We start from the raw sequence: 20198 nt of genomic DNA, 5'->3' as shown, positions 1-20198 counted from the left end.
AAGGACATCAATTTTGTCCTGGTTCCCAGAAGAAATAAAACTCCAAAGATGACCTTTCGCCATCTTCCAGCAGGGCAGGTAATAGTCCAGTCTCCAGTCTCCTTTGAACACTGGCTCATTGTTAGTGTGTGCTGATCTGCTTACTGAAATAATAATTGTAGTAATAACTCATCTTTTGAAACTTCGGTCTTCTGAGTCAAGGTCTTGCTGCATGCTCCCAGCTGCCCTGGATTGGACTGTGCAGCCTGACCTAGTCTGCCAAGGACTAGGATTCCAGCGTGTGCCACCACACTCAGAAACGCATTCCTTTTGTGCAAGCTAAATCAGGATAGATTTTCTTGATGTGTTTTTCTAGATCACAGAATTATCACAGGAGCTGCTTTTAAGTATTTTAATTTTGAAGGGGGGTTGGAGTAACATTGCAATGGGAGGGAAACAAACCACACTTGATGTTTAATGACGCCTGCCATTGCCTTACCATATTCAGTGCAGCTTCCTTTTTCTTGACCTTCAGATGAACCATGTAAAGAAAAGGTTTCAAGATGTGAACAACAAGGAGGTGCTTTTCATGTGCATTGGCGTCACCTCAGGAGTTGGACGACTTCTCTTTGGCCGCATTGCAGACTATTTACCTGGTGTGAAGAAGGTCTACTTGCAGGTACCCTCTAGGTCTCCTTCCCCTATAGATGGAGGTTTGCCTGCAGGTCCTCTCTGGGCTCTCCTTCCCCTATAGATGGAGGTCTACTTGCAGGTACCCTCTAGGTCTCCTTCCCCTATAGATGGAGGTTTGCCTGCAGGTCCTCTCTGGGCTCTCCTTCCCCTATAGATGGAGGTTTGCCTGCAGGTCCTCTCTGGGCTCTCTTTCCCCTATAGATGGAGGTTTGCCTGCAGGTCCTCTCTGGGCTCTCCTTCCCCTATAGATGGAGGTTTGCCTGCAGGTCCTCTCTGGGCTCTCCTTCCCCTATAGATGGAGGTTTGCCTGCAGATCCTCTCTAGGTCTCCTTCCCCTATAGATGGAGGTTTGCCTGCACGTCCTCTCTGGGCTCTCCTTCCCCTATAGATGGAGGTTTGCCTGCAGGTCCTCTCTGGGCTCTCCTTGTGTAGCATACTTTGTTCCTTGTAGTAGTGGTACACTTGCACTAAATGTACCTATATGCATATATGCTGTAAAAATGTCAAATGCATTATAGATTAGAACTTCTGCAGATAGGTACTCTTTTCTTGTTTTCTTTTTTGTTTGTTGAGACAGGATTTCTCTGTGTATCCCTGGTTTTCCTTGAACTCACTCGGTAGACCAGGCTGGCCTTGAACTCAGAGGTCTTCCTGCTCAGCCTTCTAAGTGCTGCATCTAAGAGCTTGCTGCTGTTACCAACTTGCAGATAGATTTTTCAAGGACAGAGTAATCAGATTGCCTGCTAGGTGATATGCAGTGTGCTGAAACATACTAATTCCAAGATTATTACTGGCGGTCAGGTTGCAGTTGACATGAGTCTTCCCAGAGCTCTCCAGCTTGCTAGATGCTGCTGAGCCCAGCACGTTCTATGATCCCTGGTGAGAAGTCAAAGGTCTTAGGGGACATGGTAGTACGGTATTACAGCTCAGTGAGATAGCAGTCCCCGGGAAATCTGAATCACTAGTGAGGGTCGAAAGAATATAAAGGCATGAGAGGTACTTAGAGCACCGGGATGTAACTTAGTAATAGAGGCACACAGCCCTGGATTGTTCCACAGCATCATAGAAAAGTGGTTTTCTATAAGTGAGTGGGTAGCTAGGTGCAGAGAGACAGAGATTAGGAAGAGAAGAAAAGAATGTCATAAGCAGGGAAAACACAGGGACCATGGGCGTGTATCTATGTGTGCCTGGGAAGCTGGATGCTTGAAAGGCATAAAGGAAGACTGGGGTCGTAGCTGGAGGAGGCCAGGTGAGGAAGACATTTATGGACATGAAACTGATGATCTTCCACACACGATGGTGCATGGGGCGGGGTGGATGGGTGAGAGGGTGGCGCATAGGCAAGAAGATCAAACCAAGTCCAAGGCCAGCCTGCTCTACAGAGCAAGTTCCAAGCCAGCTGGGGCTGCACAGCAAGACCCGACTTCAAAAAACTCAGCCAAACAAAGGAAAATGAAAGGGGACGAGTGTTATTTGTCAGTCTCTGTCACGTCGTGGCAGAGTTTTAAGGCAGGTGCTGGCATGAGCAGTGTTTTGTGAAGATCAGTCTGGTAACTGGGAAGGAAAGAATGCAGTAGAGAACGGAGCAGGAGTTGACTGTTACAAAAGGCCACGTGTTGGATGGTCCCATTGGTCTAGAATGTCTAGAATAGGCAGATCATTAGGAAGGTAAATATGTGATGGTTGGGGTTTGGAAGTTGATGGCTTCTTTCAGGGTTGGTGAAGACGGTGTAAACTAAGATACGAGTGTGGTCTAATACTGCCCATAAGCCGGGTGGGTGTTGCAGCAGTGTGTAGAGGGAGAGACACGCTGCACAGGTGTGAACTGGAAACTCGGATGGGGTCTAGGTAGGTGAACACCAAGGGAAAGCCATTGGGATCAAGCAGTAAGGCAAAGGTGCAGAGAGCAGGTGCCCGATGGAGCCTCTATGCTGTCCACGCCTGAGATCTGTCGCTTGGCTGATGGCAGAGGTGGTTTCATAATCCTGTGAAATTAGTAATTCAGTAAATCCAAGGAAGACAACCTTTTTGTTTTTGCCACATTCGTGTATGGTGCCTGTAAAACTGCCAAGCTGAGCTTGGAGCTCGTGGGTGGGTGGGTGACAGCACGGTGGGACTGGAGCATCTCAGGCTGCCCGGGACCTGAGAGGAAGTCACTAGCTTGGTAAGAAACATCTGGAATAGAGTGCTCGTAGAGATACCAGGGGCCAGCAACTTCAGGAACTAGTAAGTGACTGAAGTAAGAAGCCATTGGTGACCACAGGTGAGAAAATGGGAACATGGGGACTGCGTCCAAAGCACAGTGAAGGAGAGCCAGAAAGAGATTTCAGGATTGATCATGAGCAGTTGTGTGAGCAGTCTTATCGTGGAATGGGTGCGCATTGCAGATAAAGTCACTGCCGTTAGTCTGCTATAGCGATGACGTGCACGCGGGTACATTGCTAACACTGATGAACTACATGGTAAACTGAGTGGTCCACGTGCACCACCTCCAGTCCCTGCCGCCGCCCTTCAAGGAAGGCATTATTCTTTGCTTCCACTTACAGATATGAACACTTGGGGGACAGAGTCTGCCCTGCTGTGGGTCCAGGCAGTCGCAGGCCAGCGTCTGTTACACAGCTAGAAGGAAGCAGAGACGGCACTGATCTCCGCCTCCTCCCACTGGTGCTGGGAGTAAGATCGAGGCCTCGTTCATATTTACGTACTCTTATTAAATGTAGAGCCAAGTTGGGCATAGTGAAGCAGGCCCCAAGTTCCAGCACTCGGGAGGCAGATGCAGGCAGATCTCCAAGTTCAAGGCCGGCTCAGTCTACCTAGTAAGTTCTAGGACAGCCAGAACTATGTAGAGAGACCCTGTCTCAAAAGGGAGGGACTTTGAAATAGCTCTGTGAGTACAGCTGTGGGCTCAGGCCTGGTGACCTGAGGCTGATGCCCAGGATTTGGGGAAAGGAGGAAGGAAGAGCTGAGCTCTGCTGAGCAGTCCTCTGTGTCCACGTGCTCTGTGGCATGTACCATCCCCCACCTGACACATACTGGGCGTGGCAGCTCACACCTGTAATCCAGTACTCAGGAGGCAGGATTACCAGCCACAGGAGGCCAGCCTGGGCTTCAGATGAAGACTCTGTCTCAAATACTATGGAAGTATTTATTTATCTTATGATAATCATGCCACCCGTTATAATAAATACTTCATTATAGATCTTCTTACCTAGCATTTCACTGACCAGTTAGGTTTGTTTTCTAATGTCAAGATGCCCTCTTCTGGACATCTGTTGTACTGAAGACTTTTAACTTTGATTTTGTGGAAATAATTCTGAATACATCCTGTGCTCATAGACATTAGCCCAGGTAGAGTGGTCCAAACAGGACAGACAGGGTCCCTGGGTTCCTAAAACAGGCTCGTAGCTGGGAAAAGCTAGGTGGTTTGGGACCTCGCAAAGGAGACTGGCATGGATGAAGGTGGCAAGCGGAGCAGTTCTCCATGTCTTCACAGCCAAGATCAGAGACTTTGCTTTGTTGGAGAATGTTGGTATAGTTTCCAATCATTTAGGGTTGGTAGCTAATTGGCCCACAACTGTTACACAAACATGTCCTGATCTGCCTTGAACTTGTCTTGCAGTCTGGAGGGTGAGGAAGATGCCAGCCATCTTGGAAACTCACCACCTTTATTACCTACATATGGTCCCTCTCCCATCTGCCCACCTACCGAGGTACTTGTCAAACTCCCTGTCCCTCGTGTGGACATCATGACCGTATGTGGGGACTGCAGTGCCCTGGGGCTCTTGTGCTCATTCTGTGTGGGTGAGAAGAGGCTGAGGGTGGGAGGGGCTGAGGAGAGCCTGTCATGTTCGCGCCCATCTTCCTTTGTGAAAGACCGAACTGCTCAGTGTTGCCTAAGCTCTGTGCTTCAGTTCCTTATCACTAACATTTTACATGAAGGTGTGGAGTTTACCAATCATCTAGAGAGAATCCAAGTACTTAACTTTCCCCAGACAGAGCCGGAGGCCCCGCAGTCTCATTCGGGCTGGCCCTGCTAGGGATGTGGCCTGTGGCCTCCGCCTCTATGTGAAACACTCCAGCAATACTCCAGGCCCCCTGTGCTTCAGAGGCGTCGCCAGTCAGTGCCGGGAGGACAGGCCTTAGCTGCCTCTCCCTCGGCTACAGCCTGATCTCAGCCTTCCAACTAGAGGCTGTAACGTCTGGAAACGTTAAGTCAGCACAGCGAGGGCAGCGTTTGAATCTAACTTGTCCACTTATGTGTCTGCTGCGAATGCTCGCCCCCTATGCTCGCCCCCTGTGCTCGCCCCCTGTGCTTGCCCAGGTGGAGCGTAACTTCCTCTGGAGCCCAGGGTCTGAGCAGAAGAGCTCACTCTTGTCTCTCCACAGCAGTGCTTAGGAGAGGAGAAAGGCTTGTGTAATGAAAAACTCATTTATCTTCTAAATCGGGTTCCGGTATTGACAGATCAATATTTGTTCTGTATATCTGATATTTATTTAGAAATGATAAGGAAGTACTGATCCTCCTGTGTGGACAATTTATCAAACCTTGACATGTGTGCTTCCTGTGGCCCAGGAATCACTGCACAGAAAGGACAAATATTTATTCCTCACAGCAGTTACGTTTTTTTTCTCATCACCGTAGTTACTGCCGATGCAAAACACAGCTCTCACCTCAAAAAGAGTAAGGTGTTCTGGAGCCAAACATGAGCGACCGAACATAGATTAGGTTACTCCACACTCCACGCTCCCGACTGGGGATGCTCGGTGAGTGTTTACAGTAGCAGAGCATTCTTAAAGCACTGCTTTTCAGAGGCATTAGAAACATCAGGGGCGTAGGTTAAAGCAAAGGGAGGAAATGAGGCTCCAGGCCTTGCGCCACCCGAGGGCATTCGCAGCCCCTTGGTGGGTGGTATTGGTACACTGAGGAGCAGTTACCTAAGTCACAAGATACCAGCTCACACACAGAAGAGGAACAGTGACCCAGGTAATTTGGTTCTGGCTTGTAACATTCTTCCTTCAATACAAGTAAGGTAAAAAGGGGCTGGAGAGACTGCTCAGAGGTTAAGAGCACTGACTGCTCTTCCAGAGCTCCTGAGTTCAATTCCCAGCAACCACATGGTGGCTCCAGCCATCTGTAATGGGATCCGGTGCCCTCTTCTGGTGTGTCTGAAGACAGCGGCAGTGTACTCATACACATAAAATAAGTAATTCTTAAAAACAAAAGACCTAAAAACAAACAAGGTAAAAGGAGCGAGGCATTGTTCTGAAGGGCTCGGGGAAGTGCCATCTGTGAAGGACCTTAAGGAGTTCAGTCCTCAAAGGAAAATAACAAATTTAGTTAATTAAATTAATAAATCTTATCCTTTTTCATTCTGTGTGGATATGTTCTCTGAGTGTATAACTGTGCAGCAGGAACGTGCCTGGTGCCCACCGAGGCCAGAGAGCATCAGAGTCCCTGAAAGTGGACAAGTACAGCCAGTGCTCTGAACCACTGAGCCATCTCTCAGGTCCAGGTTAACAAGTCTTACAGTAGGCATGGAAGCGCATCTGTATTACCGTACTGGGAATGCTGGACAGAGGGCCACGTCTCAAAGGAGCAGCAAGAGTAATAAATCTTGGTCAAGTAACGGAGAAAAAGAACATGAGTTAATACAGGTTAAGGAGAAAAAAGTCCTGCGGTTAGGTAAAGATGAAGAAATGCCGCAGAGGTAAAACCACAGCGTGAATTGGCAACACGGAGGAAGAGACCCAGAACTTCCCAGGCCCTGCTTTCTTTCTTAAAAATACATTAAAAGGAAAATTTGTTTGTATGTTTTATTTATATTTTATATTTCTTTGTACATATTGTTAGGGGTCAGCCATTTCTAATGATAACAGATATCCAACCCAGCCTTCAGAGCGTTTTCTGTCCTGCTTCAGACTTTACTTGTGCTGTGACCATGTTCATTATAATAGCAAAGGATAAAAAACCTTGTTTAAAAACAACAACAACAACAAAACAATCTTATTCCAAGCATTCCAGTAACCTTTTTCTTTTGTGTATATGCTGTACTATAAAGTAGTTGGTTTGTATGAGATGGTTAAAAAAGCCAAAGAGAAAAAGATTATTTTTCCTTTCCTTTTCTTTTTTTTTTTTTTTTGTCTATGAAGTTGCTGTTTGTTTGTCTGTCTGTCTGTCTGTCTGTTTGTTTGGCCTGTTTGATGTATGTGTGAAACAATGTCCAACAATAAACTGGAATTTTATTTTGCTGAGGTGTTCTGAAAAAAAAAAAAAGAAAGAAAAAGAAATGCCCCAGATTTCACCCTTAAAAAAATCCAACAAAAGAGCTGATCAGAAGCAAAAAAGTAGAGAAATTGAGGAAACCACCAACATTGAAGAGCCTGGACTTCATTTAATTATGTTAATTATTCCACGAAAACATTATTAAGTAAAATTGAGTGTGCCAAATACTGTGTAAGATTGTCAAGTCCCAAATAATTATTAGCTGCCTGTGTGCTAAGTTTAAACTTCAGAGCTGGTCTTCTTGACAGAAATTAGTATTGAAAAAATAGGAAGAGAAATGAGGTGTGTGTGTGTGTCTCTGTGTGTGTCTGTGTGTCTGTGTGTCTGTGTGTCTGTTGTAATTACGGTGAGGTGGCTGGAAGTTTGGTGTGTGATTTTACTAGTGAAGGGCATCGAATCTGAACCAGGCATGACCATTATTCACACCTATAATCCCTAGCATTCAGGAGATGGAGGCAGGAGGATTATGAGTTCAAGTCCAGCCTGGATGCACGACATCATCTATTTCAGCCAAGCCAAGCAAGACAAAACAACAATTGATTGGAATAGTTTAGATTTCCTGGAGTTGGTCAGATGGCAGCTGTGTCTAAGACTGTCCATGTTCCTTTCATAGTGTGGACAGAACCAAGAGGTATCTGTAACTGGGAGCAGAAGGCATTATGTCTCCCAGCTGCTGCCTCCTCTTCCTGCTTCTTAAGTAGAGGCTAGACCTTTTCTTTAGCTCACTGATCTGGGGGCTATTCTGCTGTCATTTCTCTGAACATCTTAATATAGCTGTGGCATCACTGGCAACAGAACCTGGTTAGCTTTTGGGTAAAAGTAACTCCTGAACTCTTTGGCTGCTTGCTGCCTTTTAGACATTTTGGTGAGAGTTAGGCCTTTCATCTCAAGCATCAGAATGTCTTCTGCTTGTTCAGGATCATAGAGAGCTAGACCCTGGTTGTGTTGGTTAGTTTTAAGTTAACCTGATACAAGCTAGAGTGATCTGGGGGAAAGAACTCTCATCTGAGAACATGCCTCTGTGGATTGGCCAAATGAAGCCGTTCCTTCCCTGGCTGCTTTGGTCTTGGTATTTATCACAGCAATGGAGAAGCTAATTAGGAGTGTATCCTACAGGCCAGTAGTATGGAAATCAGCAGAGATGGCGCAGTGGGCATCACCAAGGCTTCTGTCTCTCCCATGCCTGCTTTGCTGCCCTGCTGCCACTGGAGGGCACCCGACAGGAGCCTTCTGTCCACATGTGGACAAGCTCTGGGCCAGCTCAAGTGACCCGTGGAGAGATCAGAGCAGCGCCTTGGTAACTGGAGTGTGTGCACAAACTTCCTTCTGACTATCCATTCGGGATTCTCCAAGGCTGAAGACGACTTTCAGGAATTGTTTCTTCCCTTTCCCCATGGGGGCCTGGGCCTGGAACTCAGGCTCTCAGCCCTAGTGAGAAGAGCCCGTGCGTGACGAGCTCTCCCTGGCTCAGTGCCTTCTGTCTGACGTAGGCTCTCACAGCAGACCTCAGGCTGGCCTTAAGCTGTTGATTCTCCTACTTCCATTTCCAGGAATGCAGTATTTACCCATAAAGTGTAATAGGTTTCATGTGTTAAAAAATAACCAAGTGCTTGAAGAATAAATCTCTCTAAACTTTATACCATCTAGTCCAAAGATTCATTCATATGCACATATACATAAATATGCACATTCTTTAGTCTTTATATCACATAAAATATATAGAGAAATTCAGACTAAAGAATGTGCAGGCGGGGAAGGAGAATTACTATATAAAATGGTTATGTTCTTGTTCCCTAGTGAAAATAGTAAGGAAATATGACAATCTCAGGGAGGTTGATTCTGTGTTACCAAGAGAAAGAGGGCAGTTTCCCGAGAGTGGGGTTAATGTGGAGTTGTCTGTCCTAGGTTCTCTCCTTCTTCTTCATCGGCCTGATGTCCATGATGATTCCCCTGTGCAGCGCCTTCGGAGCCCTCATCGCCGTCTGCCTCATCATGGGTCTCTTCGACGGATGCTTCATCTCCATCATGGCACCCATTGCCTTTGAACTGGTTGGTCCTCAGGACGCTTCCCAAGCAATTGGATTTCTACTCGGATTCATGTCTATACCCATGACTGTAGGCCCTCCTATTGCAGGTAAATATAGCAATTCTCCTATAGTAATTATACTAATTAGTAGCATTTTTTTCTACTTTGGATCCTAAACCTCATTTATTTGTGAGATATATTATCAGTAGTCTTTTGTGAGCTTTCTCCATCTCATTTTGTTTGTCTGATTTTGGTTTGGAGTTTTTGTTGTTGTTGTCATTGCTTATTTGTTTGATGGGTTTTCAAGACAGAGTTTCTCTGTGTAACCCCGGCTATCGTAGTGTAGGCCTCACTCTATATATCAGGCTGGTCTCAAACTCAGAAATCAGCCTGCTTCTGCCTCCTGCGTGCTAGGATTAAAAGGGGTGTGCCACCCTCTTCTGGCTCCTCGTTTTTAATAAGACCATCTGTTGACAGTAGGTTGAAAACGTTTGTTGGGGAACATTCTGTATGTATGTGTGTATGTGTGTGTGTGTGTGTGTGTGTGTGTGTGTGTATGGGGGGGGGGGCGGTCTGTTAAGTCCAGGGCCTTGTTATTTACTAGCAAGAACTTGCCACTGAGCTGCATTCCCAACAAAATACTACTTGTTGGGGAATTCTGGAAACTTAGGCATAGGTATACTAAATACATACCCTTCCATCAGTTCTTTTAGTATGTATGTTAGACAAATAGAAACATAAAAATGAAGATTCTGATGATAGATTTCTAAGCATATGCTTTTACCTAAGAAAACAAACCCCTTGAAAAATGGTTGAAGAAAATTACGTTTGGTGGAGAGAACTTGGTTGTCCATCAAAACATAAATATAAAAATAATGTGGTGGTACGGATCTATAATCTCAATATTCAGGAGGCTGAGGTAGGAGGGGAGCTGCAAGTTCAAGACCAGCCTGGCCTACATAGTGCGTCCTAGGAGAGCTGGGGCTGTATATAATAAGACTTGACTCCAGTCAGTCCATAGCCAAAAAGTAAACCCCAAATATGTCATCCGCGCAATGGATAGGGACACTGTTCAGCCTTAAAAGTAATAGACAGGGACACTGATACACACCACCGGGCGAACGAGCATCGCAGACATTATCCTAGTGAGAAAAGCCACATATAAGGTCTTATATTGCATGGTTCCACTTATATGAACTATCCAGCATCTCCATAGAGACAGAAAACAGGCTAGTGCTTGCCAGAGACTGGAGGGAAGGACTTGAGAGGGGTACCTAATAGGGATGGAGTTCTGTTTGTCTTTTAGCATGACGGAAACTGGTCATAGAGCATTGAGTTTACCACGTGCCTCTGTACTGTTCACTTTCAATAGCTGACTTCATGTTAAGTGAGCTCTACCTTTAGAAGCCTTCAAAATAACTGAGTGGCGTCTTCCTTGGGTACCAGTGTGAATTAGATGAGTTTTCAATACAATCAGGATAAAGTTTCAACTGTATACAGTTATGTTGCCTGATAGAAGGGGTCAGCAAAGCTCAGTGAGATTCACCTGAATCCATTCTTGTGTCTGGAGCCACGGTGCTGATCCAAAATCAAGGATGCAGGGCTATTTACAGAGCGCATTAGAGTTTGACATCTAGAGTGATAATCCCTATAAGAGAAGCGTCTATTTTTTCCTCTTTTCTTAAGTAATAGATTGTTCATTTAGCTGAGTTTGGGAGATTTCAGGTCTACAGGCATTATAGTTGGAATAGCGTTGCTTCCGTAGGAATAGTAACTGCTTATAGACAAAAGTAATGAGACCGGTGTAGCAGGATGTTTCTGAAATAGGAAGAACACAACTGACCCGGAGAATTACCCTCCCCCATTTCCTCAGTGGCTCAGAGTGGTTCACCTAAGTAGTAGTAAAACCTGTTTATTGGCAGCCACAGATGCAAGGCTGGTTGCAGGTGAGGTTGGATTCTGAAGGCAGGAATATTGCATATTTAAAGATCCCGTGCACTTATGTTTAGATACAGGATAACTACATTCATTTTTTATTCTTTTGGGGTTTTTTTTTTTTTGGATTTAGTTTTTTCGAGACAGGGTTTCTCTGTGTAGCCCTGGCTGTCCTGGAACTCACTCTGTAGACCAGACTGGCCTCAAACTCAGAAATCCGCCTGTCTCTGCCTCCCAGAGTGCTGGGATTACAGGCGTGCGCCACCACCGCCCGGCTAACTACATTCATTTATGTGTGTGTTAGTGTGCCTCTGGATGCACTCTTAGCTGGGTATTAAATGAAGAAGGACAGGTGTTCAGTTCAGTATGTTTCCTAGGTATTTTAGATAACTAGAGGTTATTGCTTCTCAGCCTTTTGCTAAGATCAAGTGTAGATAACTAGAGGTTGCACAGTGAAAATTCAAACACTAAGAAAACATACAACTTGGAGCCCTAGACTTTTCGGGGAAATTTAGAAATAAACTAATACTTTTCAGAAGCAGAGATTAAGACTCCATCTCATGGCAGACACACTTTAGGGCTTCCCGTTTGTTTTGAGACAGGGTTTCTATGGAACCACAACTCACTGGTGGACCAGGCTTTCAAACTCAGAGGTCCATCTGCCTCTGCCTTTCAGCGCTGGGATTAAAGTCACATGCTGCCAGCCCAGGCCAGGCCAACATTGTTACACTTCTTCGCAAGGATGGGAAAGCCTTAGTATCTTTCTGAAATATATTTAAAAACTTCTCTTTTTAGTTTGATTGCTAGTGAGATTGCTCAGTAGTTAAGAGCACTGGCTGCTTTTCCAAAGGACACTTTTCCTAGAAGCCACACAGTGGACAAGTACCCCTAACTCCAGATGCTTCCTTGGATACCAGGCAAACATTTGGTATACAGACATATATTCAGACAAAACACTCATACATTTAAAAAAAAAAAATTGAGTCTTTTTTTATCCAGATTCTTAGACTTACAGCTTTTAATGTTTTTGTATTACATTTTAAGGTAGTTTCTTGTTAAAGTCAAATAAAATCATCTGGAGGTGTAGCTAGTTTAAAGGACTTTGATCTGGATGTGCCATCCACCTTCCACTGAGAGAAGGGCCATCCTGTCATTTTTAAAATATCTTAGGTGACCTTTGACAGCTTGGGAATGCTAAAGCCTTGTTGCAAATGTTTTCCACAAGTGGTATTTTGGTATGGCCTTTATTCTGCAGTAAAATTTAAAATCAGAGGTGGGTTTTTTTTTTTCTCCCTTCCTCATATCAGAAAAGCGTTTACATTTCAAGTCTGTGGTCTGAGCCTGTGAGCAGTGTGACTGATCCAAGAGCCGGACTTGTTCCTCCGTGTGACAGCTGCTGTCTCCTCTTCCAGGGTTACTTCATGACAAGCTGGGCTCCTACGATGTGGCCTTTTACCTTGCGGGGATCCCTCCCTTTATTGGGGGTGTCGTGCTCTGTTTAATCCCGTGGATTCATCGCAAGAAACAGAGGAAGGGCAGCAAAAACACCGGAGGGGAGAAGACGGAGAGGATGCTGGACAAGCAACGCTCTCTGCTGCCGGGCTCCTCCGGAATCTTCAAGAAAGACTCCGACTCCATCATCTGACGCCATGCACACCTCCACCCGACTGCGTTTGCTTTGAATTTCAAGCCAGTTTCCCTTTTATATGAATTGCAGATTTCTTATTTTTTTAATCATCCTTGGAATAGCACAAATGGGACGCGAGCCCTGTATTACCACTCGAGCCATCTTCTCTCCCAAGCAGCTTTGACGTGTCCACGAGTCAGGGGGAGACTCTGTTACAGGCAAGCAAGCGTGACTGGAAACCAAACGTGAGCGCTCAGAGCTCTCAGTAAGGAGCAGCCTTGGGAGCCTCGGGCACTGTGCTTGGAGCCAAGCCGGGGCGGAGCGGGCGAGCGGGAGCTCAAGTGCGCTTGCTCCATGCTGGAAGCATTTGCCGCTTCCCGCTTCCCGGGTTGTCTTTTGTTCCAGTGTGTTACTTTCTCCTTCATTTTGGAACGTTTTGCAAAATTTAAGCCTGGATCCTAGATAATAAGAGGCCAACCTAAACCTCGAGTCTTTTAAATGATTTAAGCTATGAAATTAGGAGATTCTTGCCTGCTGCAGTCCAGGGACCTCCTGGGAGCAGATGCTAATGCTGCCACAGGACACGGGAGCTAGAGGGGTCCTCTCGCAGGCTGCAGTCAGGTGTTTCTTCCACTAACCTTTGCCCCCTTTGGTTTGTAGTGTGTTTTACTCCAGTAGCCAGAAGACCCCAAATTTCTGATTTTGTATAAACAATAAAGTGAAGTAGAATGTATAAAAGATATCCTAGCAAATTTTAACAGAGTTTTTCTGACTTGTGGGTTTATTAGCACTGTGTTTGTGTGTTTCGTTGAGTGTGTTATCAGCTGGTGGAGCGGACACAGTTTGTAGGTGCTGCAGAACTGTTCTGTCCGTTAGAAAAATGTCTGATAGAAATAATCGCTTAAACTGACTCATGGAACTAATGCTTTTAAAACGTTAAATATATTTATGAAAAGCCAATTCCTAAATTCTCCAAAAATTTTTTTAGCAAAACTTTACATTTGTATGTACAGTCTTGTGATATACTAAGGACCCTGATGGTGGGTGCTTTCCTGTCTGCTGTTGTGGGGTTTACTTACACAGACTGATAGACTCCACTGTAACCAAGTGATACAATCTTTCCAGACAGTAGCGAGTGTGCCCCTTCCTCTTCTTTGACCAGAAGATTAATGTGGTATTTATCTGCACGAGCTCCGTAGTAACTCCCTCCATTGTCCCCCATTTATGTCCCAACTGTAGAAAGCAAGCTATTAGCTTTGAGGACCGAAAATTAAAACCAAACTTGGGCCGTGACCCATTACTCATTTATCAAAACAGGGCACACTCTTATATATTTGAGATTATATGTTAGACTTTAAAGGTTAAAATGCCAGGTATCCTTAAATCATCAGCCCAGATGCATGATAGTCAGAGTTGGACAGCGTGCCTGTCCTGTGAGAGGTGCCATCTTCCCTAAGCACTCACAGCATCATTCTAAGTTATCTGGAAGGCGAAACAATTGTGTTATCTCACTACTCAGCATTTCCTTCCTGTTGCTATTAAGAGACAGTGCTCCCTTTCTCCATCTGTGGGGGGATGGGCTGCCCAGAGAGAACACAGACTTGTTTGGCGGGTAGAGGTCTGGAGGGAAGAGGGGCTGGGATCTGAAGGCCAGAAGCTCTTCCTCTTAGTTACGGCTCTCTTACCTATTGTCTTACAAGAGCTCACAGCCTAAACGCTAAGTGTACATGTTATTTTAATGGGTTTTGAATCATCGTAATTTATTATTTATTTATTGTGAGGTCGAGTCTGTGTAGATCCGACTGGCCTTCAACTCTAGTCTGTTGCTTCAGGCCTGTGTTAGAATGTGCTGTGTGTCGATAGCCTTGATTTTGAAGACCCAAGCCGGCATGGGACTCACTGTGTAGCCCAGGCTAGCCTCAAACTCACAAAGCTCTTGTAGGTAGGTGTTTTGAAACAGGCTTGCTGTGTGGCCCAGCAAGGGGTTGGATCTTGAGCCCCTCCAGCTTCTGTTTGCTCTGCAGAGGAATCACAGCCGCGCCCCACCACACCCAGCTTCGACCTACTGCCCACAGTTGCTTTCCTGTTTTAAACTGATGAAGGGTCTTTGGCAATTTGTTTGCAATAAGTTCTCTTTCAGGAGGGAAATATTTTAACCATATTGGCCTTTCTTGTTCTTCTCTTTCTTGTTTTAGATAAGGTTTTGCTAAGTAGCCCTGGCAGGCCTGGAGCTCACAAAGACGTGCCAACCTCCCAAGGGCTGGGGCTAAGGAGCTCACCGCCATGGGAGCTCTCGTCCATGGGCTGATATTGAGCAGAGAGAGAGAGAGAGAGAGAGAGAGAGAGAGAGAGAGAGAGAGAGAGAGAGAGAGAACAGTTTGAACATGATAGCATAGTCATTATCAAGCCTTTCACTAATGTTTTCCCCTGTTATTTGTTTATTTCACACCTCATTTGCCTGAGAGACTTCATCATTGTTGTGCTTTCTAAAGCTAAGGCACTGGAGAGCTGGCTCCTCTGGTTGGCATTCACAGCTCTTAGAGAGGACCTGAGTTCAGGTTCCAGCAGTCACATGGTGGCTTTCCACTGCCTGTGGTCCCGCTCCAGGAGATCCCCACACCCTCTCTGCGCTCCTGCATGCACACAGCACACATGAATGTTAGTCACACTCAGGCAGACACACACACACACACACACATAAAAAGAAATGTTTGAAAGCTAATTAAAAGCATACACCTGAGATAAACACACCTACCATTAGCACGCTTTAGATCAAGGTCTATTGTTTGGAGGCAGCTCCAGGGCAGTGTGAGGGCCTGTTCAAGAGTGGTCCTCTAATTAAGCTGTGTCCTCACCACAGGGTTAATAGAGATGTTGTTCTGCCTCTGGTTGTACAGAAAGAATAGCCCTAGAATGGAAAGCTTACACTCTAAAGAATGACATGTAGATCAGGCTAGACTGGAGCTGACAATCCTCCTGTCGCTATCACCTTAGGTGGTTTCTGTTATTGTTGTTTGTTTGTTGTCTTGAGACAGGGTTCTTATGTGGCCTTGGCTGTCCTAGAACTCATTTTGTAGATCAGGCAGGCCTCTCTCACAGAGATCACCTGCCTCTGACTCTGCCTCCCAACTGCTGGGATTAATGCCTTGCACTACAATTCCTGGCCTCTGTCTCCCCGAGTGCTGAGTTACAGGGACAGAGGTTAACACAGGGGACAGGTGCTGTTTCCCAAGATCAGGGAACATGACAAGGCATGACATGACATGATATGACATTTATTCTACAAAATGTGTTCACCAAGTCTATCAGCAGCATGCGTGTTAACCCAGAAGTTCCCAACCTCATTTTTGATGTTTTTAAATAAATGTAATTATAGGTCCCCTTCAGTCTCAGTGAGCTCTGGGAGAAGAGTGCTTCGACGTGAGAATCAGGAAGCAGTTTGTACCTGATAGGGACTCTCAGCATAAAATAATGTCGAGAAACCATGTTAGATCCGAGAAGTCACAGGGAGCCTGTTCATTGTGGGGAACGTTTGTCTGCACATCAGTAACTATGGACAACTTGTTATGTGTGAATGTATTTGTTTGTGTGGGTTCTCACAGAGGCCAGGATGGGGAGTCTCGTGTATATACCCGTATCCCGTGGAGCTAGAGTGACCTGCATTTCTGAGTAGTTTCAGCTGAGTGCTGGGATCTGAACTCCAGGCCTCTGGTAGAGTAATGAATGCTTTTCTTTTGCTTGAAGACACGGTCTCCCTGTGCAGCCCTGGCTGGCCTAGAAATCACTATGTAGACAAGATTGGCCTCTTGCTCAAGATAGCTGCCTGCCTCTGTCTTCCTTGAGCTTCGATTTAAGTAAGGTGTGTGCCACCACACCTAGCTGCTGTAAGCACTGCTAACTGAGCTACTCCTAAGGCCCCTGATAAGAGCAAAGATCTGTGGAACACAAGCGTTTCTCCTCAGCTCTTCTTTCATACTGTAGTCTACACTGCAGTAGTCTCTTAAGGACATAGGATTTGTCATTTTAACAATATACACTGGGCAGTGGTGGCACACACCTTTAATCCCAGCCCTTGGGAGGCAGAGGCAGGTGGATTTCTGAGTTCGAGGCCAGCCTGGTCTACAGAGTGAGTTCTAGGACAGCCAGGGCTACACAGAGAAACCCTGTCTCGAAAAAACAAACAAAAACAAAAAGAAAAAACAATATAACAATATTTTGACCCCACACAATTTCAAGTGCCTTTAAAAATCGGATCAAGGTTACTACTAAACTTCATATCCCTTTCAAAATATTTTAATTATGAAAGGTTTGTTTCTGTGTGTATGGGTGTGTTGTCTGTGTGGGTGTGTATACCACATGCATGCAGTACTTGCAGAGGCCAGGAGAGGGCCTCATACCCACCAGTACCAGGGCGACAGGGGCTGAGAGCCACCCGGTAGTGCTGCAAACAGAGCTCTGGCCCTGCGTAAGGGCACTGTAACTGCTGAGCTACCTCTCCAGCCCACAAAGTTACATGTATTTTTCTTTTTAAATACATGTAACACAATGGGAATTGCATATAACCAACAAAACCATACATGTATTTTTGTACATCTGAGAAATTTTGTCTATGAAGTTATTACAAAGTTCAAATACATGGAAGTATCTGATTGCTGCTAACAGTTAAGGATTTAAGTTTTATTTACAAGAAAATGATCATCAAATCCAGCCTTTGTGATGAACATGGTCTCCCAACAGAATAACTTTAAATAGAAAGTCCCTTCTCAGTGTATCTAGCACAGAGTGGGATGTTTACAATTACTCATGGGTTGCGGGTATGGCGTACTTGTCCCCTGACAGGGCCAAAGCCCCAGGCTCACTTTAAGACGTAAAAATGGCAAAAAGGGTGAATAGTGGCTTTTAATTGCATTTGACTAAGATATTTTGGACATCTGGGCTATTTGTTTTTCAGTCAGTTTTGAAGTCATTGGTCTTAACATTTTAGATTGTCACCTTTTAGATCTGACACAGGCTAAAACCGCTGACTGACAGTGTCAGTCTCCTGTCAGGTCCTCTCAGCACCATGCTGTGACAGCATCAGACTCCCCTCACCCCCCAACAAAACAGATGAATCCGGTGCCACCAGGAAGGGTCCGCGGGTCCCAGGTCCCAGCCCGCTGCTTCTGTGAGCGGGATCCAGACACCTGGAGGCCGTGGCTCAGGCTAGCCCTGCTTTCCTTCAGACTGCCTCCGCCATTTTGTAAGCGTGAGGAAATAACTCACAGCCACTGTTGCCTTTCTAGAGAGACTAGCACTCGTGGCTGAGGACACTGGGCTCACTGTTGAGTACAGTGAGCTGTGTGTGGTGGACAGTTCCTCCAACAGCAGCTTCTGGGAAGCCATTACAGTGTCAGATAACTGAAGGCTATAGAGGCGCCTTCCCACAACCCAACACCTTATATTTCAAACTCTGTTAGCAAAGCCTAATATTCCAAATATACCTAGTGCTCCAGGTGTGAGATCCCCACGTTCCTTCCCGTCCTCCCTCCTCTTCCTCCTCCTCCTCTTCCCCCTCTTCTCCTCCCTCTTTCTCTCTCCCTCCCTCCCTGCCCCCCCCCAAAGGAGCCAGCTTGCCCCATAGCTGTATAAACATAGCTGGCTGTGTGAAAGGGGTCATGCCGGGTTTGACCAACATATGCATTTTCCTAGTTTTGAGAAATCCTGTCTTCTTTTAAAATAATATAATTTATAATAGATTTTTTAAAATTGTGATTTATATATTTAATATAGATAACCAAAACCTTTTTTTAATGAAGAGTGCTTTGTACTTTGGAGAATACAGTCATTTTACTGTGGGGAAATGTGATACTCTCAGTAAATGCAATAAAAAATTTTTAGCAAATTCCTTCAAGATCTTGTGATTGTATTTCTGGGGCAGGGGAATTACTGAAACGGACAGCGTGTCTGGAAGAAAAGTAAAGTGTTTGTGTTTTATGCTGTGTGTTTTCCTAGTGTGTTTGGATATTGCCGTGCCTCGGGACAGACTGCCTCCGCATGGTCTAGGAGTTAAAGCTTTAAGCCCTGAGGAGGCTTTTCCATGCCAGGCTGGAGGCCTGAGTTCTTTGCCTCTGAGCTAGGCTTCCAGAAAACCAAACCTGCTGGTTCTCCTGGCGTCTCCATCCCTGCATCCTATTCATCTTCTGAGGACTGGGACTGCATCAGGACCCGATTGCTGATTGCCCCCTTTGAGACTGAGTTGCTCTTTGAGACAGGTTCCCCCTGACGCTCACGGGGGCTCCTGCCTAAGCCTCCTGGGTACTGGGAATACAGATGTGCCACCGCCCTCAGCCAGATGCCTCTGCCCCGAGGAACTCTGCTGGCCTCTGTTTCTAACTGTGTGCTGACATCTGCCTTGACTTCCCTCGGCCTTGCGTCTCCCAAAGTAATGACCCGAAAGCGGGACTGAAAAGAATACAGCAGTTTCATCTGTGCCGAGCTGGGATCTTAGGGTCGTTTCCTTCAGTGCATGGCGACTTTATAATTACGTGGGCTGAAAGCTTCCACTCCACTGCCCTGTGTCTCCCTCATCTGCCAACGGTGCACTAGCAAGTCCTGCTGGCTGTGTTCCAAACATATCTAGAATCTCTCCCCTGCCTACGTGGGGATAAGTCATAATTTGTATGTTTTGCTTCTTCGTGGTCTCTGCTGCCTGGCAGCCGGAATGGTCTTGTGGAAATGTCAGATGACATCACCTGACTCAGGATAGAGTCGCATTAAGTAGAAGGCCATCCCCAATTGTAGATGGAGTCTTTCTTTTGTTTCTCCTCTCTGGAGATGCCCTTACAGACGCACCAAGAACTGGGTTTTACAAGCCTTATTATTACTGTCTTGACCTAATCAAATAGACAGTCATAACTAGCTGACACAAGGAAGTTTCCTTGTCTACCTCAGGAAACTATCATGGATCATTTTCCTCCAGGTAGGACGACCTGTAGACCCGTGCAAACTTGGGCCCATGAACTTTCTGGCATGGTAGGTAGGGGTGAGGAACATCGTCTGATAAGACTCCTGTACTCCCCTGGGAGTCACACAGAGTTAATAGTTCCTGAGACACATCTTCCTTGGCGGTAGCATCTACAGGGGAGATACATGCCTGTGCGGCACTCCTCCCCTGAGTCTTAGGAAACGGCATGGCTTGTTGCTACAGTGGCCAGTGGCAGTTGCAGTGCCCCTGGTGTGGGTAGAAGACATGGGTGTCTGTCTGCCACGTGGTGTGGTGTGGCAAGCCTCCTTGATGAATCTACTAGAGGATGTATTACAGTCTGTGAAAGTATCAAACGCGGAATGGGATTGTAAGAGGGCTGTGCCCTCTGTCCTGGAACTCAGTCTGTCAGTCACGTGGCTCTGTCCTGGTGTGAGCTTCGAGTTGCTTATCTCGAAAGAACTTGCCCACATAAAGGAGGAGTGGTAGAGGAAAGGACATGTAGGTGTTCTCTATGACAGAAGAACGAGGGAGGGAGAGGACGGGCTTGCTGTCTCGTGGCTAGGGAGGCATTAGGGTACAAATTGATCGGCACTACACAGCCCCTCCTGGGATCCCAAGCCCTGGAACCTACGGGAGAAACTGGACAGTGATGAGGGGGAATCACAGGATAAATGTGACAGAGATGTTCCCC

General features: G+C 45.9%; 1 protein-coding gene and 1 long non-coding RNA gene across 3 annotated transcripts in view; both read left to right on the top strand.

The window, feature by feature from the left end:
* The window catches only part of Slc16a10 (solute carrier family 16 member 10), a 104799-nt gene extending 91498 nt beyond the window's left edge, over positions 1 to 13301 (top strand). Inside the window, exons 4-6 of one of the 2 annotated variants that reach the window (XM_052164319.1) lie at positions 515 to 658; positions 8861 to 9089; positions 12329 to 13301. In XM_052164319.1, coding sequence (XP_052020279.1) covers positions 515 to 658; positions 8861 to 9089; positions 12329 to 12561 — 606 coding nt within the window. In that variant the 3' untranslated portion in view covers positions 12562 to 13301. The remainder of the gene's footprint in view (positions 1 to 514; positions 659 to 8860; positions 9090 to 12328) is intronic. The other variant, XM_052164320.1, reaches the window with a different exon arrangement.
* LOC127670028 (uncharacterized) lies at positions 659 to 6999 on the top strand. The gene is made up of 2 exons (XR_007974459.1): positions 659 to 739; positions 786 to 6999. It is a non-coding gene; the product is annotated as an uncharacterized LOC127670028 (long non-coding RNA).
* Positions 13302 to 20198: the final 6897 nt, after the last annotated feature.

The sequence above is a fragment of the Apodemus sylvaticus genome, chromosome 19 (genome assembly GCF_947179515.1).
Source record: "Apodemus sylvaticus chromosome 19, mApoSyl1.1, whole genome shotgun sequence".
Classification (NCBI taxonomy): Eukaryota; Metazoa; Chordata; class Mammalia; order Rodentia; family Muridae; genus Apodemus; species Apodemus sylvaticus.
Note: the sequence above shows the minus strand (reverse complement) of the source record. Positions and strands in the feature narration are given on the sequence as shown.